This window comes from Eptesicus fuscus, chromosome 21, assembly GCF_027574615.1.
Source record: "Eptesicus fuscus isolate TK198812 chromosome 21, DD_ASM_mEF_20220401, whole genome shotgun sequence".
In the NCBI taxonomy this organism is placed as follows: domain Eukaryota; kingdom Metazoa; phylum Chordata; class Mammalia; order Chiroptera; family Vespertilionidae; genus Eptesicus; species Eptesicus fuscus.
The window spans coordinates 12175081-12197159 of record NC_072493.1 but is presented as its reverse complement, the minus strand read 5'-3'; the positions used below and the strand labels follow the sequence as shown (position 1 = coordinate 12197159).

The window sequence follows — 22079 nt, the reverse complement described above, 5'->3', positions numbered from 1 at the left end:
CAGACCCTGAATGCAGCTTGACTCCATCTTCCTCTCCTTTCATGCTTCCAGGAACCTCCGTGATGCAGGTCACAGCCACAGACGCGGACGACGAAGTGAACACCTACAACGCTGCCATCGCTTACAGGATCATCAGCCAAGAGCCTAGACAGCCTCATGCTCATATGTTCACCATCAACAGGGACACAGGAGTCATCAGTGTGCTCACTACCGGGCTGGACCATGAGGTTAGGGGGAAGAGATCCAGAGGGTGTTGTGGGCAAATGCACATTAGCTAAATCCATGGACAACACAAAACTCTGCTGAGGCCAGTTACCACCTATATGGTCATGGTCTGAGCTTTGCATCTGCACATGTGTGCAGAGGTTTTGTGCCTAGCGGACAGGCTGGTAGGCCGGCATTTACGCAGATGATAAAATATCTGTGTCTGTGCTATGGGCTGGCTGCTGTGGCTGTTGGTCCTAACTTGGGTGTGTTCAATCTCTTGCAGAAGTTTCCCAACTACACCCTGGTGGTTGAAGCTGCTGACCTTCAAGGTGAAGGCTTAAGCACAACTGCAAAAGCTGTGATCACAATCCTTGAGACAAGCCCTCCAGAATCTGAGCCAACCAAGGTAATTTTGCAACCCTTTGATGGTTTTCATCTGCTCCTGAGGGAAGTTCTTGAAAGCTTTCCGCGACTAGTGAACGCAGATAGGCGTGGCTAGTGTCTGTCTCATGCCCCTTGGCAAAATTTTGTAAGTAGCCAAAATCAGTTATTGAATCCATGACCTTGCATTGAACATCTTAGTAGCAAATTGTATCAGGTTCTATTTATTCATTGAATAAACATTTTTTGAGTTAATACCAGGCACCAATTTTATTTGTTAACTAGAGGCCCGGTGCATGAAATTTGTGCATGGGGGGGGGGTAAGGGGGTTGTGTCTCTCAGCCCAGCCTGCACCCTCTCCAATCTGGGACCCCTCAAGGGATGTCCAACTGCCCATTTAGGCCCGATCCCACCACTGGGATTGGGCCTAAATGGGCAGTCGAACATCTCTCTCACAATCCAGGATTGCTGGCCCCCAACCGCTCACCTGCGTGCCAGCCTGTCTGATTGCCCCTAACTGCTTCTGCCTGCCAGGCTGATCACCCCCTGACCACTCCCCTGCCAGCCTGATCAACGCCTAACTGCTCCCCTGCTGGCCAAATTGCCCCTAACTGCCCTCCCCTACCAGCCTGGCCACCCCCAACTGCCCTCTCATGCAGGCCTGTTCCCCCCCAACTGCCCTCCCCTGCAGGCCTGGTCCCCCTCAACATTCTCCCCCCCCCCCCCCCCCCCGCGCTGGCCTGATCACCTACAACTGCCCTCCCCTGCCGGCCATCTTGTGGTAGCCATCTTGTGTCCACATGGGGGCGTCCATCTTTGACCACATGTGGGTGGTCATCTTGTGTGTTGGAGTGATGGTCAATTTGCATATTACTCTTTTACTATATAGGATTATTCGTAAGTAAAGCGGGGGCTTGGGCAGTGGGAGAATAAGTTTATATCTGATGTTGCAGTTCTTTCTCTTTGTTTGTGGGTTTTCTCATTCTAGAGTCTCCTTTTTTCTGAGTTATGAATTCCATGTTCAGTATGCTTAGGCACGGTTCCCTTTCATTTTACACATGAAGCCATTAATGTTATGTTTTACCAGCACGGTGCTCATCGTCATTTATTACCATTCTCTGAAAATATTCTGTAATCCTGATGTCAGCAAGGCATGGCCTTTGTCTTCCTCTTCAGTGGAGCAAGTGACTCTGTGTGCACTCATCCGTGCCGGTTCGCCACCATGGCGGTGCAAGATGGTGCTGTTTATGCTTAGGTTACAGTATTGACAGTTGGGTTTGTGCTTGTCTCAGTGCTGGGGTCAAATTCCAAACTTGACTTCATTAAAACCATAACTCAGAGTTTTCCAACCAGTTCAACCATCCTCTCCATCATTGTCATTTGCGGAGCACTTACTACGTTCAAGCACTATTTGTAATACTAGTATCTCATTTTTCCTTTCAAAACCTTATGAGGTGTAGGTACTAATATTATCCCCATTCTTAGATGTTAGGAAACCGGGGGACAGAGAAGTTACATAATCTGCCCGCAATATGCAAGTGAATATTGAGAATTCAAAGCCAGGGAGAACACTCCAAAGCCGGCGCATACCCAGGCAGGACTGCTTCTCTAGGAGGTGAATGTGATGATAGAGATGGTGTGTGTGTGTGTGTGTGTGTGTGTGTGTGTTTGTGGGAACTATGCAGAATTGAGAAGTATTTTGTGATGATATCTAAGCACCTCTCATGTTTTTCTTGTCCATTTTGAATGAAATTTTAGAAACCAGGAAATAGCGCTTGAATCACACTGGGCAAACAATGACCAGTGGTTTTATACATGGTAGGGGATGGAATTGTCCTCTGGAACCTTGACTGTGTTATCACTAATCACTTTAAAACTCTTGCACAATTTGGAAGATTTTTTCCCTTCCATCTTCCACTATCTTATTTCCCTGTGTGTGCATAACGTTATCATTATTTTACATGGAAACTGTTTAATACAAGTCTCTTAGGATGTTTTTTGTTTCGATCCCAGTCGCTTCTATTAGAACAAATGGATATCATGTAGACAAAATGACACTATGCAAGTAAGCAATTTAAATATATACATATGGATATTGATTTCAGAAAGGAAGGAAGAAAGAGAGAGAGAAAGAACATCAATGATGACAGGCAATTATGGATCGGCTATCCCTGGTTAAGTTTATTCCTAGGTATCTTAATACTTTTTGTTGCCATGGTAAATGGGATTGTTTTTTTAATTTCTCTTTCTGTGAGTTCATTATTGGTGCATAAAAAAGCTATAGATTTCTGGGTGTTAATTTTGTATCCTGCTATATTGCGGAATTCATTTATTAAGTCTAGTAGTTTTTTGATGGAGTCTTTAGGGTGTTCTATGTACAATATCATGCCATCTGCGACTAATGACAACTTAACTTCTTCTTTTCCAATTTGGATGCCTGTTACTTCCCTCATTATGTTTTTTTTATCTCTTTTCTTTTTAGGAATCTCTCCCTGAAACCCAGACGGAAGTGCCCACATTTCCTTTCTGCCACCGTGGTCTCAGAAGACAGAAGAGAGACTGGGTTATCCCTCCCATCAGCTGCACAGAAAATGAGAAAGGCCCGTTTCCTAAGAATCTGGTCCAGGTAGAGAAGAATGCCCTCTATTTCTTTGGGAGGAATTGGCAGAGAAGGACCAAAGAGAGGAAGGAGAAAGACCGAATGTAAGGATCCTCCCTTGCTAATTCTGTGTCTGTTTTGTCTCCAGATCAAGTCTAGCAGAGACAAAGAGACACAGGTTTTCTACAGCATCACTGGCCAAGGAGCTGATGCACCTCCCATCAGTGTGTTTATTATTGAAAGAGAGACAGGATGGCTAAAGGTGACGCAGCCTCTGGATAGAGAAGCAATTGCCCAATACATAGTGAGTATCTCTTAGATGTTTATTAATGATGGGGTCCCATCTTTCCCAAACTTTTTGGTCAACCGATTTGGATCCCTAGATTCGACACTCTGGACATAAGAGGGTCTTAATTTGCCACTTTGATAAAGAGAAATGACAGGAGAACCTGGATACGGGGATTGCTAAATTGTTTTTGTTGTTAGGAATAAAGCAGGGAGAGTCCTTATGCATCATGCATAAGTTTAGACTCAAGATATCAACTTATTCTTGGAGTTAAAAGTTCCTCATTCAAAGGAAGAGGCCAGTGATGATGTTGGGGAGCAAAAAAACCAAGCTCCTCGTATGTCCAGAGCTATTTCTGGGCCCCGTAGCAGAGTGAGCTTACGGAAACTGGGAAGTAATGTATTGATGCCAAATGCAGAAAAATCAGGAGGACACACTAGACTGGAGTGGCCAGGCTAATTTTACCCTGCTTGGAAGAAGTCAGAGCGTTAGGGCTCCACCGTTATCTCCTGAGCCTAGATCCTGAGGAGGGAATGGGAGCTCTGGCCTGGTGGGTGTGTTCTCCAGCCCTCAGGTCTCCACATGTCATGCTCTCAGCCAGTCTGCTGACCTCATTGGAGCAGCAGCACGTGGGTGAGAAAAGGGCTCTGCTGCAGGTGTCCATGCACTCGGGTCTCAGAGAGTGGGAAGGAGGGGACACCAGGTGGAGCCCGCTCTCTGGTCGGGCCCCTCCTCCCACTTCTTCTCTCCTTGGGGCCCAAGTAACCCTCCCGTGGCTCTTGCAGCTCTGCTCTCACGCTGTGTCTTCCAACGGGGATGCCATTGAGGATCCGATGGAGATTGTGATCACAGTGAGAGATCAGAATGACAACAGGCCCGAGTTCACCCAGGCGGTCTTTGAGGGGTCTGTCGATGAAGGTGCTCTCCCAGGTAAGGAGGAGCCAAATACCCAGAAAGATGCTTAGGTCCTTTGAACCCCCAGTGTTTTGGGGCTGGCATTTGGGATCAGGCCCTTCTTGTGGACAGAATTTCAGTGAAAGCCACTGTGTGTAAGTGTGTTTGTGTGTGGGGGAGGGCACTATGCTTGCACATGCGTACAACCCGCTATTTGTAAAAATGTGTATAAAATCAGAGTAGTTTAAAAACAACCTTCCTGAGCTTTACCCATAACATAAACAGGTGATAACACATTTTTGTACATTCAATGTATTATATACTGTATTCTTACAATAAAAAAAAACTAGAAAAAGAAAATGTTAAGAAAAAACTTTAAAAAATAAAGTAAAAATGAAAACAGCCTTCTTTCACTAAATAGATCCTTGCCAGAGTTTAAGTCCCTCAAACGATTTTCCTGATCACACAGCCTCTAAATAGAGAAGCAATTTTTTCTACTTCCCATAGGTAGATACTGCCCTCATGTTTGTGGTAATTATTTCCTTTTTTTCTTTTTCTCCAAATCTATCTTCACCGTGTGTGAATTTGACCCTAGATAAAAATCTTGTTAGTTTTTCCTACTTTTCTACATGGTGATAAACTGTTTTCCAAGGTGGCCTAACTAGTTTGTGTGCCCATGAGCCATGTATGTTCTGTAATTACTAGACTTTTTAAGCTTTAGTCCATGAGGAATGATATCTCAGTGCAATTATAATTGCATTTCTCTAATTATTAAAAGGCTAAGTATCTTATCATATGTTTGTTTGCCTATGAATTTCTTCATTTTCTTTTTTAAATGTTTTTATTGATTTTTTTTTTAGAGAGTGAAAAAGGGAGAGGGATCTGGAGATAGAAACATTGATGAGAGAGAAACATCATTGATTGGCCAGCCTCCTGCATGTTCCCAAATGGTGGATAAGCCCCACCCATTGGCAGGTGCCCTGACCAGGAATCAGACCAGAGACTTCTTGGTTCCTGGATTGATGCTCAATCACTGAACCACACCAGACGGGGTTACGTTTCTTCTTGACAATTTGTCTATTCAAGTCTTTTGCCCTTTTATTCCCTTGGGCTATTTGTCTTTTTCCTATAAACACTTAGAGTTATTTAGATGTCCTAGGGGCTAGTCCTGTCAGTCACTTGTGTTATAAATATTTTCTCCCACCTGGAAGGCAATGATCTCATAGGACCCATTCCCTCATGTGAAGCTGTGGCCGAGAAGCCCATTGTGGACATCTTTGGATTTTTCCTGTTTTTCAGGCTATTCACTCAGTATAAGAGACATGAAGAAAAGTTTAATTTAACCCTAACTTATTTCCTTTCTCCCCCTCACATCCACGCTCACCCAAAATTTCTTGGAACACTGCTCACCTGATAGAAGTCTTCCTCCTCTAGCACTGTTTTATTTATTTATTTATTTATTTATTTTTAAATTTTTTTATTTTTTTTAAATTTCTTTATTGATTAAGGTATCACATATTTGTCCTCGTCCCCCCATTTCCATCCCACCCCCCTCCCCACACATGCCCCCACCCCCCTGTTGTCCTTAACCACTGGTTGGGCTCATATGTCTGCACACAAATCCTTTGGTTGATCTCTCCCTTTATCCCCACCCTTCCCTACCCTCCCCCCGAGGCCCGACAGTCTGATCCATGCCTCCTTGTTTCTGGGTCTGTTCTTGTTCATCAGTCTATGTTGTTCATTATTTCCCCTAGATGAGTGAGATCATGTGCTCTTAGAAATACACTTATAAGAACCGAAAATGAGACAAGCAATAATGGTTATGGTGACAGGCAAATGAATCGGTCTGTAGTGAGTTTCTTTCTGGGCCAACAGTTCTTTTGAGACCCAATTTCAATGTCCAACAGTTCCTTATGTGTACATGTCAGCACTGACATTTCAGTTCTGGATGGTGGACAACTGGTGGTAATGCAGGTCCGACTCTGTCTGGTTTGGTCCTGGGCAATCTGCAGTGATGCACAGCTGCTAACTGCTATTATGGGAAGGCCACATCAGCGTCTTCTGTCTCTGGACTGCTTCTCTTCTGTATTCATGGCTGTAGTAGTCCTGTCGATTCTTCTCTTGCTAGAATCCACATGGTCTCGGAGTTGTTTTCTGAAAATATACAAACATATTCTCGACCAAAAGTTAATAAAGGAATATTTTCTATAAATTTGACTGGGGATCCTTTTTCAATTTTTGCCCAAATGATTTTCCTCTGGCTTGTTTTATCACCTTGTGTGTTTTTCATGGGTGTCTTGCTTTTAGCCTTACAATTAATTTTCTAAAGTATTAATTTTCTAGATGTAATTTACTTACAGGATATTTTTCCTTACATGATATTACTCTACTATCCCCTCCTTTTTTGATTTAAATGTTAGGAGGCTTTTGAAAATTTTATAATGTAGTCTTGATGGCTTTTAAATTTTAATTTTTTGTACTATAATATTACTGTTTTAGGTTCATTACATGGTGCACAATTTTATCGTGAGATGAAGTACCAATAAAGATTTTAGTTGATACTTTAGGAACACCTTTTTGTCCAGTACAGTTATTTTTCTAGAATATTCACTTGTTTCAACTGGCCAATTTAAATTTGCCTGAAAACTTGACTACTATTTTACTGTCAAATTTATTACTCTAACAATAATCTTGTTTTACCCTGTAAATATTGGTGGAAGGGATTATTTGCCTTCTTGAGTAGGTCCTGAGCATTCCTGGTGGTAGGCTGGATTTAGATATCATAAACCCACTTCCCCACAACATGAGTACAAGACAACTCAAACAATTCTTGTTGGAGTGAGAGGGCAGCTGCTGTCGGCCAAGTCTCTGTCGGTCACCTGGGTCCTGATCTGAGCTGGGCATGGGAAGCACGAAGCAGCCATGGGGGCAGGAGACCTCCCTCAGAAGGGGCTAGGATTCAGGCCCCTGCAATGTTGGGGGAGGTGAGGGTCTGTGCCCCACCTCTGTTGATCCCCAAATTCTCTCCTGATGGCCCCTCTGCGACTGTGCCTGTCTTAGGTTGTTCCTTCCTTGAGGAATCTTACCCGTCTCTGGCTAACCAGCCATCCTCCGGGGCCAAGCAGGGTGACGTGAGGTTCAGTTTTGTCTCCTTGGTAGCCTATGCCCCCGTGGCCTCCATGCCCAGCTCCTGTCTTGGGATCCCCTCGCCTGCTGGCGGGGCCCCAGCCCTGATCACATATCTTTTGGAACCCGGGTTTCTTCTCCAGGGGGGGCTCAGTTCGCCCTACTGGGTGAGAGACAGATCCATGGCACCAGCCATAACGAGACTTCAACCTCAACATGAACAGAGAGCTCATGCAACAGCTGTGAGCAATTGAATTGTGTCAAGAGGGTCTCTCTTGGCCTAAAGGGTAAGAGGGACCAATATAGAGTGCTCAGGTGCCCTCCCAGGAGGCCCTCCACACAACGAAAAGGGTTAAATCCTTACATGTCCTTTTTAAATTGCTGCCAGACATTCCAAGAATTAGTTTGTACATTTGCTTGGGATAATTATATATTATGCTGTAGTAATTCTAAAGTATCAAGAGATGTGTTAAGTTTGTCTCCAAGCACCAAACAGATGACTTTTTTTTTTTTTATTCCCAAGGGTGCGAGGAACTATTATAAGTATTGGGGGTGATCCAAATCTGGGGATAAATTTTAATGATAGTGTAGAATAATATCATGCAAGGATATTCTTTGTTGTCATCCATGGGAATTCCCTTTCAAACTGGCTGTCCATTTCTTTTTATGTAGACAAGGTCTTAGTTACATTTTTTGGACCTCTACCGGGGGCACGTAGTGATAGTAGTGACACCCTTTCTTTGGTATCCACACAAGCCAGAAACCTCTCTTTAATTGTATACACAAAGGGGCATTGTTCTAGCACTGTTTTAAATCATTTGGAAATTAGCAACCAGAAGAGCCATGACATGGTGTGTCCCTGGGGCCCAGCCTTTAACGCTCTGGGCAGTGTTGAGTTGAGCAGTACTGACCAGACCCTGAATGCAGCTTGACTCGATCTTCCTCTCCTTTCATGCTTCCAGGAACCTCCGTGATGCAGGTCACAGCCACAGACGCGGACGACGAAGTGAACACCTACAACGCTGCCATCGCTTACAGGATCATCAGCCAAGAGCCTAGACAGCCTCATGCTCATATGTTCACCATCAACAGGGACACAGGAGTCATCAGTGTGCTCACTACCGGGCTGGACCATGAGGTTAGGGGGAAGAGATCCAGAGGGTGTTGTGGGCAAATGCACATTAGCTAAATCCATGGACAACACAAAACTCTGCTGAGGCCAGTTACCACCTATATGGTCATGGTCTGAGCTTTGCATCTGCACATGTGTGCAGAGGTTTTGTGCCTAGTGGACAGGCTGATAGGCTGGCATTTACGCAGATGATAAAATATCTGTGTCTGTGCTATGAGCTGGCTAATGTGGCTGTTGGTCTTAACTTGGGTGTGTTCAATCTCTGCAGAAGTTTCCCAACTACACCCTGGTGCTTGAAGCTGCTGACCTTCAAGGTGAAGGCTTAAGCACAACTGCAAAAGCTGTGATCACGGTCCTTGAGACAAGCCCTCCAGAATCTGAGCCAACCAAGGTAATTCTGCTACCCTTTGATGGTTTTCATCTGCTCCTGAGGGAAGTTCTTGAAAGCTTTCCCCCAACTAGTGAACGCAGATAGGCGTGGCTAGTGTCTGTCTCATGCCCCTTGGCAAAATTTTGTAAGTAGCCAAAATCAGTTATTGAATCCATGACCTTGCATTGAACATCTTAGTAGCAAATTGTATCAGGTTCTATTTATTCATTGAATAAACATTTTTTGAGTTAATACCAGGCACCAATTTTATTTGTTAACTAGAGGCCCGGTGCATGAAATTTGTGCATGGGGGGGGGGTAAGGGGGTTGTGTCTCTCAGCCCAGCCTGCACCCTCTCCAATCTGGGACCCCTCAAGGGATATCCAACTGCCCATTTAGGCCCGATCCCACCACTGGGATCGGGCCTAAATGGGCAGTCGAACATCTCTCTCACAATCCAGAATTGCTGGCCCCCAACCGCTCACCTGCGTGCCAGCCTGTCTGATTGCCCCTAACTGCTTCTGCCTGCCAGGCTGATCACCCCCTGACCACTCCCCTGCCAGCCTGATCAACGCCTAACTGCTCCCCTGCTGGCCAAATTGCCCCTAACTGCCCTCCCCTACCAGCCTGGCCACCCCCAACTGCCCTCTCATGCAGGCCTGTTCCCCTCCAACTTCCCTCCCCTGCAGGCCTGGTTCTCCTCAACATCCCCCCCACTGCTGGCCTGATCACCTACAACTGCCCTCCCCTGCCGGCCATCTTGTGGTGGCCATCTTGTGTCCACATGGGGGCGTCCATCTTTGACCACATGTGGGTGGCCATCTTGTGTGTTGGAGCGATGGTCAATTTGCATATTACTCTTTTATTATATAGGATTATTCCTAAATAAAGCGGGGGCTTGGGCAGTGGGAGGATAAGTTTATATCTGATGTTGCAGTTCTTTCTCTTTGTTTGTGGGTTTTCTCATTCTAGAGTCTCCTTTTTCTGAGTTATGAATTCCATGTTCAGTATGCTTAGGCACAGTTCCCTTTCATTTTACACATGAAGCCATTAATGTTATGTTTTACCAGCCAGGTGCTCATCGTCATTTATTACCATTCTCTGAAAATACTCTGTAATCCTGACGTCAGCAAGGCATGGCCTTTGTCTTCCTCTTCAGTGGAGCAAGTGACTCTGTATGCACTCATCCATGCCGGTTCGCCACCATGGCGGTGCAAGATGGTGCTGTTTATGCTTAGGTTACAGTATTGACAGTTGGGTTTGTGCTTGTCTCAGTGCTGGGGTCAAATTCCAAACTTGACTTCATTAAAACCATAACTCAAGAGTTTTCCAACCAGTTCAACCATCCTCTTCATCATTGTCATTTGCGGAGCACTTACTACGTTCAAGCACTATTTGTAATACTAGTATCTCATTTTTCCTTTCAAAACCTTATGAGGTGTAGGTACTAATATTATCCCCATTCTTAGATGTTAGGAAACCGGGGGACAGAGAAGTTAAGTAATCTGCCCACAATATGCAAGTGAATAGTGAGAATTCAAAGCCAGGGAGCTGACTCCAAAGCCTGCCCTTGACCCAGCAGGCGGGACTGCTTCTCTAGGAGGTGAATGTGATGATAGAGATGGTGTGTGTGTGTGTGTGTGTGTGTGTGTGTTTGTGGGAACTATGCAGAATTGAGAAGTATTTTGTGATGATATCTAAGCACCTCTCATGTTTTTCTTGTCCATTTTGAATGAAATTTTAGAAACCAGGAAATAGCGCTTGAATCACACTGGGCAAACAATGACCAGTGGTTTTATACATGGTAGGGGATGGAATTGTCCTCTGGAACCTTGACTGTGTTATCACTAATCACTTTAAAACTCTTGCACAATTTGGAAGATTTTTTCCCTTCCATCTTCCACTATCTTATTTCCCTGTGTGTGCATAACGTTATCATTATTTTACATGGAAACTGTTTAATACAAGTCTCTTAGGATGTTTTTTGTTTCGATCCCAGTAGCTTCTATTAGAACAAATGGTCATCATGTAGACAAAATGACACTATGCGAGTAAGCAATTTAAATATATACATATGGATATTGATTTCAGAAAGGAAGGAAGAAAGAGAGAGAGAAAGAACATCAATGATGACAGGCAATTATGGATCGGCTATCTTTGGTTAAGTTTATTCCTAGGTATCTTAATACTTTTTGTTGCCATGGTAAATGGGATTGTTTTTTTAATTTCTCTTTCTGTGAGTTCATTATTGGTGCATAAAAAAGCTATAGATTTCTGGGTGTTAATTTTGTATCCTGCTATATTGCGGAATTCATTTATTAAGTCTAGTAGTTTTTTGATGGAGTCTTTAGGGTGTTCTATGTACAATATCATGCCATCTGCGACTAATGACAACTTAACTTCTTCTTTTCCAATTTGGATGCCTGTTACTTCCCTCATTATGTTTTTTTTTTATCTCTTTTCTTTTTAGGAATCTCTCCCTGAAACCCAGACGGAAGTGCCCACATTTCCTGTCTGCCACCGTGGTCTCAGAAGACAGAAGAGAGACTGGGTTATCCCTCCCATCAGCTGCACAGAAAATGACAAAGGCCCGTTTCCTAAGAATCTGGTCCAGGTAGAGAAGAATGCCCTCTATTTCTTTGCGAGGAATTGGCAGAGAAGGACCAAAGAGAGGAAGGAGAAAGACCGAATGTAAGGATCCTCCCTTGCTAATTCTGTGTCTGTTTTGTCTCCAGATCAAGTCTAGCAGAGACAAAGAGACACAGGTTTTCTACAGCATCACTGGCAAAGGAGCTGATGCACCCCCCGTCGGTGTGTTTATTATTGAAAGAGAGACAGGATGGCTAAAGGTGACGCAGCCTCTGGATAGAGAAGCAATTGCCCAATACATAGTGAGTATCTCTTAGATGTTTATTAATGATGGGGTCCCATCTTTCCCAAACTTTTTGGTCAACCGATTTGGATCCCTAGATTCGACACTCTGGACATAAGAGGGTCTTAATTTGCCACTTTGATAAAGAGAAATGACAGGAGAACCTGGATACGGGGATTGCTAAATTGTTTTTGTTGTTAGGAATAAAGCAGGGAGAGTCCTTATGCATCATGCATAAGTTTAGACTCAAGATATCAACTTATTCTTGGAGTTAAAAGTTCCTCATTCAAAGGAAGAGGCCAGTGATGATGTTGGGGAGAAAAAAAAACCAAGCTCCTCGTATGTACAGAGCTATTTCTGGGCCCCATAGCAGAGTGAGCTTACGGAAACTGGGAAGTAATGTATTGATGCCAAATGCAGAAAAATCAGGAGGACACACTAGACTGGAGTGGCCAGGCTAATTTTACCCTGCTTGGAAGAAGTCAGAGCGTTAGGGCTCCACCGTTATCTCCTGAGCCTAGATCCTGAGGAGGGAATGGGAGCTCTGACCTGGTGGGTGTGTTCTCCAGCCCTCAGGTCTCCACATGTCATGCTCTCAGCCAGTGTGCTGACCTCATTGGAGCAGCAGCACGTGGGTGAGGAAAGGGCTCTGCTGCAGGTGTCCACGCACTCGGGTCTCAGAGAGTGGGAAGGAGGGGACACCAGGTGGAGCCCACTCTCTGGTCGGGCCACTGCTCCCACTTCTTCTCTTCTTGGGGCCCAAGTAACCCTCCCGTGGCTCTTGCAGCTCTGCTCTCACGCTGTGTCTTCCAACGGGGATGCCATTGAGGATCCGATGGAGATTGTGATCACGGTGAGAGATCAGAATGACAACAGGCCCGAGTTCACCCAGGCGGTCTTTGAGGGGTCTGTCGATGAAGGTGCTCTCCCAGGTAAGGAGGAGCCAAATACCCAGAAAGATGCTTAGGTCCTCTGGATCGCAGTGTGTTAGGAATGGCGTTTGGGATCAGGCCCTTCTTGTGGACAGAATTTCAGTGAAAGCCACTGTGTGTAAGTGTGTTTGTGTGTGGGGGAGGGCACTATGCTTGCACATGCGTACAACCCGCTATTTGTAAAAATGTGTATAAAATCAGAGTAGTTTAAAAACAACCTTCCTGAGCTTTACCCATAACATAAACAGGTGATAACACATTTTTGTACATTCTATGTATTATATACTGTATTCTTACAATAAAAAAAAACTAGAAAAAGAAAATGTTAAGAAAAATTTTTTAAAAATAAAGTAAAAATAAAAACAGCCTTCTTTCACTAAATAGATCCTTGCCAGAGTTTAAGTCCATCAAACAATTTTCCTGATCACACAGCCTCTAAATAGAGATGCATTTTTTTCTACTTCCCATAAAGGTAGATACTGCCCTCATGTTTGTGGTAATTATTTCCTTTTTTTCTTTTTCTCCAAATTTTTCTTCTTCCGTGTGTGAATTTGACCCTAGATAAAAATCTTGTTAGTTTTTCCTACTTTTCTACATGGTGATAAACTGTTTTCCAAGGTGGCCTAACTAGTTTGTGTGCCCATGAGCCATGTATGTTCTGTAATTACTAGACTTTTTAAGCTTTAGTCCATGAGGAATGATATCTCAGTGCAATTATAATTGCATTTCTCTAATTATTAAAAGGCTAAGTATCTTATCATATGTTTGTTTGCCTATGAATTTCTTCATTTTCTTTTTTAAATGTTTTTATTGATTTTTTTTAGAGGGCGAAAAAGGGAGAGGGATCTGGAGATAGAAACATTGATGAGAGAGAAACATCATTGATTGGCAGCCTCCTGCATGTTCCCAAATGGTGGATGAGTCCCACCCATTGGCAGGTGCCCTGACCAGGAATCAGACCAGAGACTTCTTGGTTCCTGGGTTGACGCTCAACCACTGAACCACACCAGACGGGGTTGCGTTTCTTCTTGACAACTTGTCTATTCAAGTCTTTTGCTCTTTTATTCCCTTGGGCTATTTGTCTTTTTCCTATAAACTCTTAGAGTTATTTAGATGTCCTAGGGGCTAGTCCTGTCAGTCACTTGTGTTATAAATATTTTCTCCCACCTGGAAGGCAATGATCTCATAGGACCCATTCCCTCATGTGAAGCTGTGGCCGAGAAGCCCATTGTGGACATCTTTGGATTTTTCCTGTTTTTCAGGCTATTCACTCAGTATAAGAGACATGAAAGAAAGTTTTAATTTAACCCGAACTTATTTCCTTTCTCCCCCTCACATCCACGCTCACCCAAAATTTCTTGGAACACTGCTCACCTGATGGAAGCCTTCCTCCTCTAGCACTGTTTTAAATCATTTGGAAATTAGCAACCAGAAGAGCCATGACATGGTGTGTCCCTGGGGCCCAGCCTTTAACGCTCTGGGCAGTGTTGAGTTGAGCAGTACTGACCAGACCCTGAATGCAGCTTGACTCCATCTTCCTCTCCTTTCATGCTTCCAGGAACCTCCGTGATGCAGGTCACAGCCACAGACGCGGACGACGAAGTGAACACCTACAACGCTGCCATCGCTTACAGGATCATCAGCCAAGAGCCTAGACAGCCTCATGCTCATATGTTCACCATCAACAGGGACACAGGAGTCATCAGTGTGCTCACTACCGGGCTGGACCATGAGGTTAGGGGGAAGAGATCCAGAGGGTGTTGTGGGCAAATGCACATTAGCTAAATCCATGGACAACACAAAACTCTGCTGAGGCCAGTTACCACCTATATGGTCATGGTCTGAGCTTTGCATCTGCACATGTGTGCAGAGGTTGTGTGCCTAGCGGACAGGCTGATAGGCTGGCATTTACGCAGATGATAAAATATCTGTGTCTGTGCTATGGGCTGGCTGCTGTGGCTGTTGGTCCTAACTTGGGTGTGTTCAATCTCTTGCAGAAGTTTCCCAACTACACCCTGGTGGTTGAAGCTGCTGACCTTCAAGGTGAAGGCTTAAGCACAACTGCAAAAGCTGTGATCACAATCCTTTACATCAACCCTCCAGAATTTGAGCCAACCAAGGTAATTCCGCAACTCTTTGATGGTTTCCAAAGAAAGGTCCTTTGTCACTTTACAACTGCTCCTGAGGTAAGCCCTTGAAAACTTTCCCCAGCCCTAGGCGGTTTGGCTCAGTGACTAGAGCATCATCCTGCGGAATGAAGGGTCCCTGGTTCGATTCCAGTCAAGGGTACATGCCCAGACTGGAATGCTCCCTACTATTTTTATTTGTTAATTTATACATAAATAAAGTGGGGGCCTGGTGGGCGGGAGAATAAGTTTAGATCTGACATTGCAGTTCTTTCTCTTTGTTGGTGGGTTTTCTTATTCTAATGTATCCTTTTTTCTGAGGGATGAATTCCTTGTTCAGTATGCTTAGGCACGGTTCCCTTTAATTTTACACATGAAGCCATTAATGTTATGTTTTACCAGCCAGGTGCTCATCGTCATTTATTACCATTCTCTGAAAATACTCTGTAATCCTGACGTCAGCAAGGCATGGCCTTTGTCTTCCTCTTCAGTGGAGCAAGTGACTCTGTATGCACTCATCCGTGCTGGTTCGCCACCATGGCGGTGCAAGATGGTGCTGTTTATGCTTAGGTTACAGTATTGACCGTTGGGTTTGTGTTTAGTTCTGTGTAGGGTCACGTCCCAAAGTTGACTTCATTAAAACGATAAATCAGTGTTTTCCAACCAGTTCAACCATCCTCTCCATGATTGTCATTTATGGAGCACTTACTATGTTCAGGCATTAATACCTCATTTATTCCTCCCAAGAACCTTATGAGGTGTAGGTACTAATATTATCTCCATTCTTAGATGTTAGGAAACGGGTGGACAGAAAAGTTAAATAATCTGCCCGCAATATGCAAGTGAATAGTGAGAATTCAAAGCCAGGGAGAACACTCCAAAGCCAGCGCATACCCAGGCAGGACTGCTTCTCTAGGAGGTGAATGTGAGGATGAAGATGGTGTGTGTGTGTGTGAACTATGCAGAATTGGGAAGGCTTTTGTGGTGATATCTGGTCACATCTCCTGTTTGTCTTGTGCATTTTGAGTCAAATTTAAAAAAAAAACAAAAACTAGGGCTTGAATCACACTGGGCAAACAGTGACCAGTGACTTTATAGATGATGAGGGATGGAATTGTCCTCTGGAACTTTGACCGTGTTACCACTAATCACTTTAAAACACTTAATCAATTTGGAAGATTTTTTTCCCTTCCATCTTCCACTATCTTATATTCCTTTGTGTGCATAACATTGTCATTATCACACATGAAAACTGTTTAATACAAGTCTCAAAGGATGTTTTTGGTTTTCATCCCAGCAGCTTCTGTTAGAACAGTGGTCGGCAAACTGCGGCTCGCGAGCCACATGCGGTTCTTTGGCCCCTTGAGTGTTCTAACGCCACTTCTTCAAAATAGACTCGCCCAGGCCGAAAACCAACTTCTGCGCATGGGCCACGAAGTTTCAATCGCACTGTTTGTGCGCGCCTGCATGCGGTATTTTGTGGAAGAGCCACACTCAAGGGGCCAAAGAGCCGCATGTGGCTCGTGAGCCACGGTTTGCCGACCACTGTGTTAGAACAAATGGACACCTTAAAGATATAGTGACACCACAAGAGTAAGGGATTTTTATTTATCACAAAGTAGTCTTAGTACCAGTTCCCAAAACTCACTGATTTTGGCTGAATTTGGGGACCTATAACCCTAAGAAAAATATAAAGCAAAAGAAATTAAAACACCAGGATATCCAGTTGTTGAGTAAGCTGATACAAAATCATTGGAGTATACAGTTCTATTAAAAATGACAGGTGTGTTTTGTAAAGTATATGATTATCTCACCACAATGCTGTACACTTGAAATTAATCTATATATATCTCCATAAATGATAAAGTAATTTATATATTAATACATACACACACACACACACACACACACACACACACACACATATACACATATATACATATATATGTGTAATATGCTAATGAGACCGGACGACCTTCCTGATGAAGCTGGGCCTGCGAGGGAAGCCTGGTCCCGGGTGCCTGCCGTCTCTCGCACAAATTTCATGCATCAGGCCTCTAGTACAACATAATATTGAATGTAAGCTGGAATGGAAAAATAAAATTTTAAAAACATGACAGTTGTGACATTGTAGGCTTAAAATACTTGTAAAATATCATGAAACCCACAAACCTATCATCGTGCATGTATAATGATTGCTTGAACTCTGGGTACTAAGGAAGATCAAGAGAGAACACTTTATTATGGCAAAGCATTTAATTGCGTTTTGTTTGGGCTGTTAATTTTGTTATTAACTTAAAATCACTTGCTGTCCCCACAAGGATGGAGATGCTGACTGGATAGATTGGATTGTTTGGCAGGCATTATTTCTCATGAATTATCTCATTATGTTCTTCGTCTCTTTTCCTTTTAGGACTCTCTCCCTGAAGCCCGAATGGAAGTGCTCACATTTCCCGACTCCCACCATGGTCTCAGAAGACAGAAGAGAGACTGGGTTATCCCTCCCATCAGCTGCCCAGAAAATGAGAAAGGCCCGTTTCCTAAAAATCTGGTCCAGGTAGAGAAGAATGTTCTCTATTTTCTTTGGGAGGAATTTGGCAGAGAAGGACCAAGGAGAGGAAGAAGAAAGACCGAATGTAAGGATCCTCCCTTGCTAATTCTGTGTCTGTTTTGTCTCCAGATCAAGTCTAACAGAGACAAAGAGACACAGGTTTTCTACAGCATCACTGGCCAAGGAGCTGATGCACCCCCCGTCGGTGTGTTTATTATTGAAAGAGAGACAGGATGGCTAAAGGTGACGCAGCCTCTGGACAGAGAAGCAATTGCCAAGTACATAGTGAGTATCTCTTAGATGCTTATTAATGATCGGGTCCCATCTTTCCAAAATTGTTTGATCAACTGATTTGGATTCCTAGATTCGAGACTGTGGACATAAGAGGGGCTTAATTTGCCGCTTTGGGACCTATTGATAAAGAGAAATGACAGGAGAACCTGGATATGGGGGTTGTTAAATTACTTTTGTTGTTAGGAATAATGCGGGGAGAGTCCTTATGCATCATGCATAACTTTGGACCCAAGATATCAGCCTACTGGAGCTAAAAGTAGAGGCCAGTGATGATGTTGGAGAACAAAAATTATTTCTGGGCCCCATAGCAGAGTGAGCTTACGGAAACTGGGAAGTAATGTATTGATGCCAAATGCAGAAAAATCAGGAGGACACACTAAACTGGAGTGGCCAGGCTAATTTTACCCTGCTTGGAAGAAGTCAGAGCGTTAGGGTTCCACCGTTATCTCCTGAGCCTAGATCCTGAGGAGGGAATGGGAGCTCTGACCTGGTGGGTGTGTTCTCCAGCCCTCAGGTCTCCACATGTCATGCTCTCAGCCAGTGTGCTGACCTCATTGGAGCAGCAGCACGTGGGTGAGAAAAGGGCTCTGCTGCAGGTGTCCATGCACTCGGGTCTCAGAGAGTGGGAAGGAGGGGACACCAGGTGGAGCCCACTCTCTGGTCGGGCCACTGCTCCCACTTCTTCTCTTCTTGGGGCCCAAGTAACCCTCCCGTGGCTCTTGCAGCTCTTCTCTCACGCTGTGTCTTCCAATGGGAATGCCATTGAGGATCCGATGGAGATTGTGATCACGGTGACAGATCAGAATGACAACAGGCCCGAGTTCATCCAGGCGGTCTTTGAGGGGTCTGTCGATGAAGGTGCTCTCCCAGGTAAGAGGAGCCAAATACCCAGAAAGATGCTTAGGTCCTTTGAACCCCCAGTGTTTTGGGGCTGGCATTTGGGATCAGGCCCTTCTTGTGGACAGAATTTCAGTGAAAGCCACTGTGTGTGTGTGTGTGTGTGTGTGTGCGCACTGTTCGTGTGCATGCATGTAGCACTCTACCTGCAAAAATGTGTATAAAATCAGAGGGATTTAAACACAACCTTCCTTCACTAAACAGTAGTATGAACCCCTCATACAATTTTCCTGATCACATTTTTTTCTCCTTCCCTTAGAGGTAGACACTGCCCTCCTGTTCTTTGTGGTAATTATTCCCTTGTGTTTTGTGTGTTTTTTTTTTTAATTTGTCTTCTACATTGTATGTTTTTGCCCCTAGATAAAATCTTGTTTTGCCTATTTTTCTACATGGTGATAAACTGTTTTCCAATGTGGTCAAACCAATTTGCACTTCCATCAGCCATGTATATCCTGGAATTATTAGACTCTTTAGCTTTAGTCAATGTGTAATGACTTCTCAGTACAGTTTAAAAGTGCATTTCTCTGATTATTAACAGGCTAAGCATCTCATATGTTTGTTGGCTTTTGAGTTTCTTCTTTTTTTAAATGTTTTTATTGATCTTTTTTTTAGAGAGAGAGAAAAGGAGAGGGATCGAGAGATAAAAACATTGATGAGAGCGAAACATCATCAATTAGCTGCACACCCCACAGTGGGGACCGAGCCCCAACCCTGGTATGTGTCGGGACCAGGAATTGAACTGGCTACCTCTTGGTTCCTGGGTCTACGCTCAGCCACTGAGCCATACCAGACAGGCTTGAGTTTCTCCTTGACGACTTGTCTATTCAAGTTGTTTGGCCTTTTATTCCCTTGGGCTATATGCCTTTTTCCTATAAACTCTTATAGATATTTAGGTGTCCTAGGAACTAGTCCTGTCAGTCACTTGTGTTATAAATATTTTCTCCCACCTGGAAGGCAGTGATCTCAAAGGACCCATTCTCTCAGGTGAAGCTGTGGCGGAGAAGACAGTTGCGGAAGTCTTGAGATTTTTCCTATATTTCAGGCTATTCACTCACTATAAGAGACATGGCAAAACGCTTTAGTTTAACCCTCACTCTATTCCCCATCTCCTCCTCACATCCACCTCCACCCAAAATATTTGCTTGGGAAAACTGCTCATCTCGGGGAAGGCGTTCTTCCTCTGGTAGCACTTTGGTAAGAAATTTGGAAATTAGCAATCAGAAGCTCTGTGACACAGTGTGTCCCCGGGGTCCCACCTTTAACGCTCTGGACAGAATTGAGTTGAGCAGTACTGCCCAGACCCTGAAGTGCAGCTTGACCCGATCTTCCTCTCCTTTCATGCTTCCAGGAACCTCCGTGATGCAGGTCTCAGCCACAGACGCAGACGACGAAGTGAACACCTACAACGCTGCCATTGCTTACAAGATCATCAGCCAAGAGCCTAAAGAGCCTCATGAGCAAATGTTCACCATCAACAGGGACACAGGAGTCATCAGTGTGCTCACTACCGGGCTGGACCGTGAGGTTAGCGGGGAAGAGATCCAGAGGGTGTTGTGGGCAAATGCACATTAGCTAAATCCATGGACAACACAAAACTCTGCTGAGGCCAGTTACCACCTACATGGTCATGGTCTGAGCTTTGCATCTGCACATGTGTGCAGAGGTTGTGTGCCTAGCAGACAGGCTGGTAGGTGGGCATTTACGCAGATGATAAAATATCTGTGTCTATGCTGTGGGCTGGGCTGATGTGGCTGTTGGTCCTAACTTGGGTGTGCTCAATCTCTTGCAGAAGTTTCCCAACTACTCTCTGGTGATTGAAGCTGCTGACCTTCAAGGTGAAGGCTTAAGCACAACTGCAAAAGCTGTGATCACGGTCCTTGACATCAACGACAACCCTCCTGAATTTGACCCAACCACGGTAATTCTGCAACTCCTTGATGGTTTCTAAAGAAAGGTCCTTTGTCACTTTACAACTGCTCTTGAAAACTTTCCGGAGACTAGTGAACTTCAAACTAAGAAGCAAGCAGATTGGGGTAGCTGTTGTCTTTATCTGGTGCCTATTGGCAGAATTTTGTGAAGTGGCAGAAAGCATCTATTGAAGCCATGTCCTCGAATTGTGTATCTTGGTAGCAAATCTTACCAGGTTCTAGTTATTCATTGAACAAACATTTTCTGAGTTAATACCAGGCACTATGTTAGACACTTGCGATATTATCACCAACAAGGCCAAAGATGCCATTTTCACGAAGTTGATAGTCTATCTAGATGTTAGACAACTTAAACGGATAATTGTGTGCAATTATATTAAACTAGTGGCCCGATGCATGAAATTTGTGCATGGGTAGGGTCCCTAGGCCTGGCTGGCGATCAGGGTTGATCTGTGGGGCGACTAGCAGGGCGATTGGGGGGTTCGGTGAGGCCGCTGTCACCCGCCTTGACTGGCCTGGGGCCTGCGGGCTGGGGACAGTTTCTGTGTTGAGTGCCTGCCCCCTGGTGGTCAGTGCACATCATAGCGACCGGTCGTTTCACTGGTCGTTCCGCTATTCAGTCAATTTGCATATTAGGCTTTTATTATATAGGATTATTATACAGGATAGGGTGCGGTGCAGGAGAAGGGACTATGCCCCACAAAAGAACCTTAAATCTTATTGTATTAATTAGAAATCAGCTCAATGGTTAGTAACAGAGACTAGCCTCTTGGGGGTTAAACAAATAGGGTTGACGTTTTCTCTTGTGTCCCAAAAAACCCAGAGGTGGATAGTCCACTCTGGCAATAGAGACCACGCCTGCTTTGTTTTGGGGCATGACTTCCACCCTCAATGCTTCCTTGTGGCCCAGGAGGGAGGCAAGGGCAAGGCGTGCAAAAGGCATTGCTGCTAAGTTAAGTCCAATTATTTCTGGGAAGACCCATCCCACAAAGTTTGTTTACATCTCATTAACAACTGCTGTCTGCAAAGGAAGACTGGAAATAGAGTATTTTATTTGGGAACATTGCTTCCTCCAACAATACCGTAAGTGAAGAAGGGGAGACTGGATATTCAGTAGGCAATTAGCCGTGTCTGCCACCCTCACCTAGACATTGTGCCAGTGAGTAACATTTGTACTAAGACCCGAAAGGAGGTTGGCAAATGTGCAGGACAGGGGAGGATGGAAGTGTTGCATGCAGAAGGATATGCCCTGAATCAAGAGGGAGCTTGATGCATAGCAAGAACTGCAAAACAGCGTAGAGAACCAAATGAGGTGGGTCCTGCAGGACCTTGTAGACTAAGTTTAGAGTTTTAGAATTCTTAACTCAACACCTGAGCCAGAGTGTGCTGAGAGGCCCAGATAGCCAGGGCCTTGGAGAGCTACTTTAGGTACTCCTAAGTGCTACCTGACCCACCGACAGGAAAGAAGGGCCCTTCTGGTTGGGT

At 44.4% G+C, this 22079-nt stretch overlaps 1 protein-coding gene across 1 annotated transcript in view; it reads left to right on the top strand.

Annotated features, from left to right (window-relative positions):
* LOC103284615 (cadherin-1) overlaps positions 1–22079 on the top strand; it is a 97325-nt gene that overhangs the window by 56411 nt on the left and 18835 nt on the right. The window contains exons 7-23 of the mRNA XM_054709948.1: positions 52–227; positions 491–613; positions 3071–3214; positions 3336–3491; positions 4259–4403; positions 8456–8631; positions 8894–9016; positions 11465–11608; positions 11730–11885; positions 12654–12798; positions 14357–14532; positions 14796–14918; positions 17338–17481; positions 17605–17760; positions 18495–18639; positions 20015–20190; positions 20456–20584. Of these exons, the coding sequence (XP_054565923.1) occupies positions 52–227; positions 491–613; positions 3071–3214; positions 3336–3491; positions 4259–4403; positions 8456–8631; positions 8894–9016; positions 11465–11608; positions 11730–11885; positions 12654–12798; positions 14357–14532; positions 14796–14918; positions 17338–17481; positions 17605–17760; positions 18495–18639; positions 20015–20190; positions 20456–20584 (2537 nt within the window). The remainder of the gene's footprint in view (positions 1–51; positions 228–490; positions 614–3070; positions 3215–3335; positions 3492–4258; positions 4404–8455; positions 8632–8893; positions 9017–11464; positions 11609–11729; positions 11886–12653; positions 12799–14356; positions 14533–14795; positions 14919–17337; positions 17482–17604; positions 17761–18494; positions 18640–20014; positions 20191–20455; positions 20585–22079) is intronic.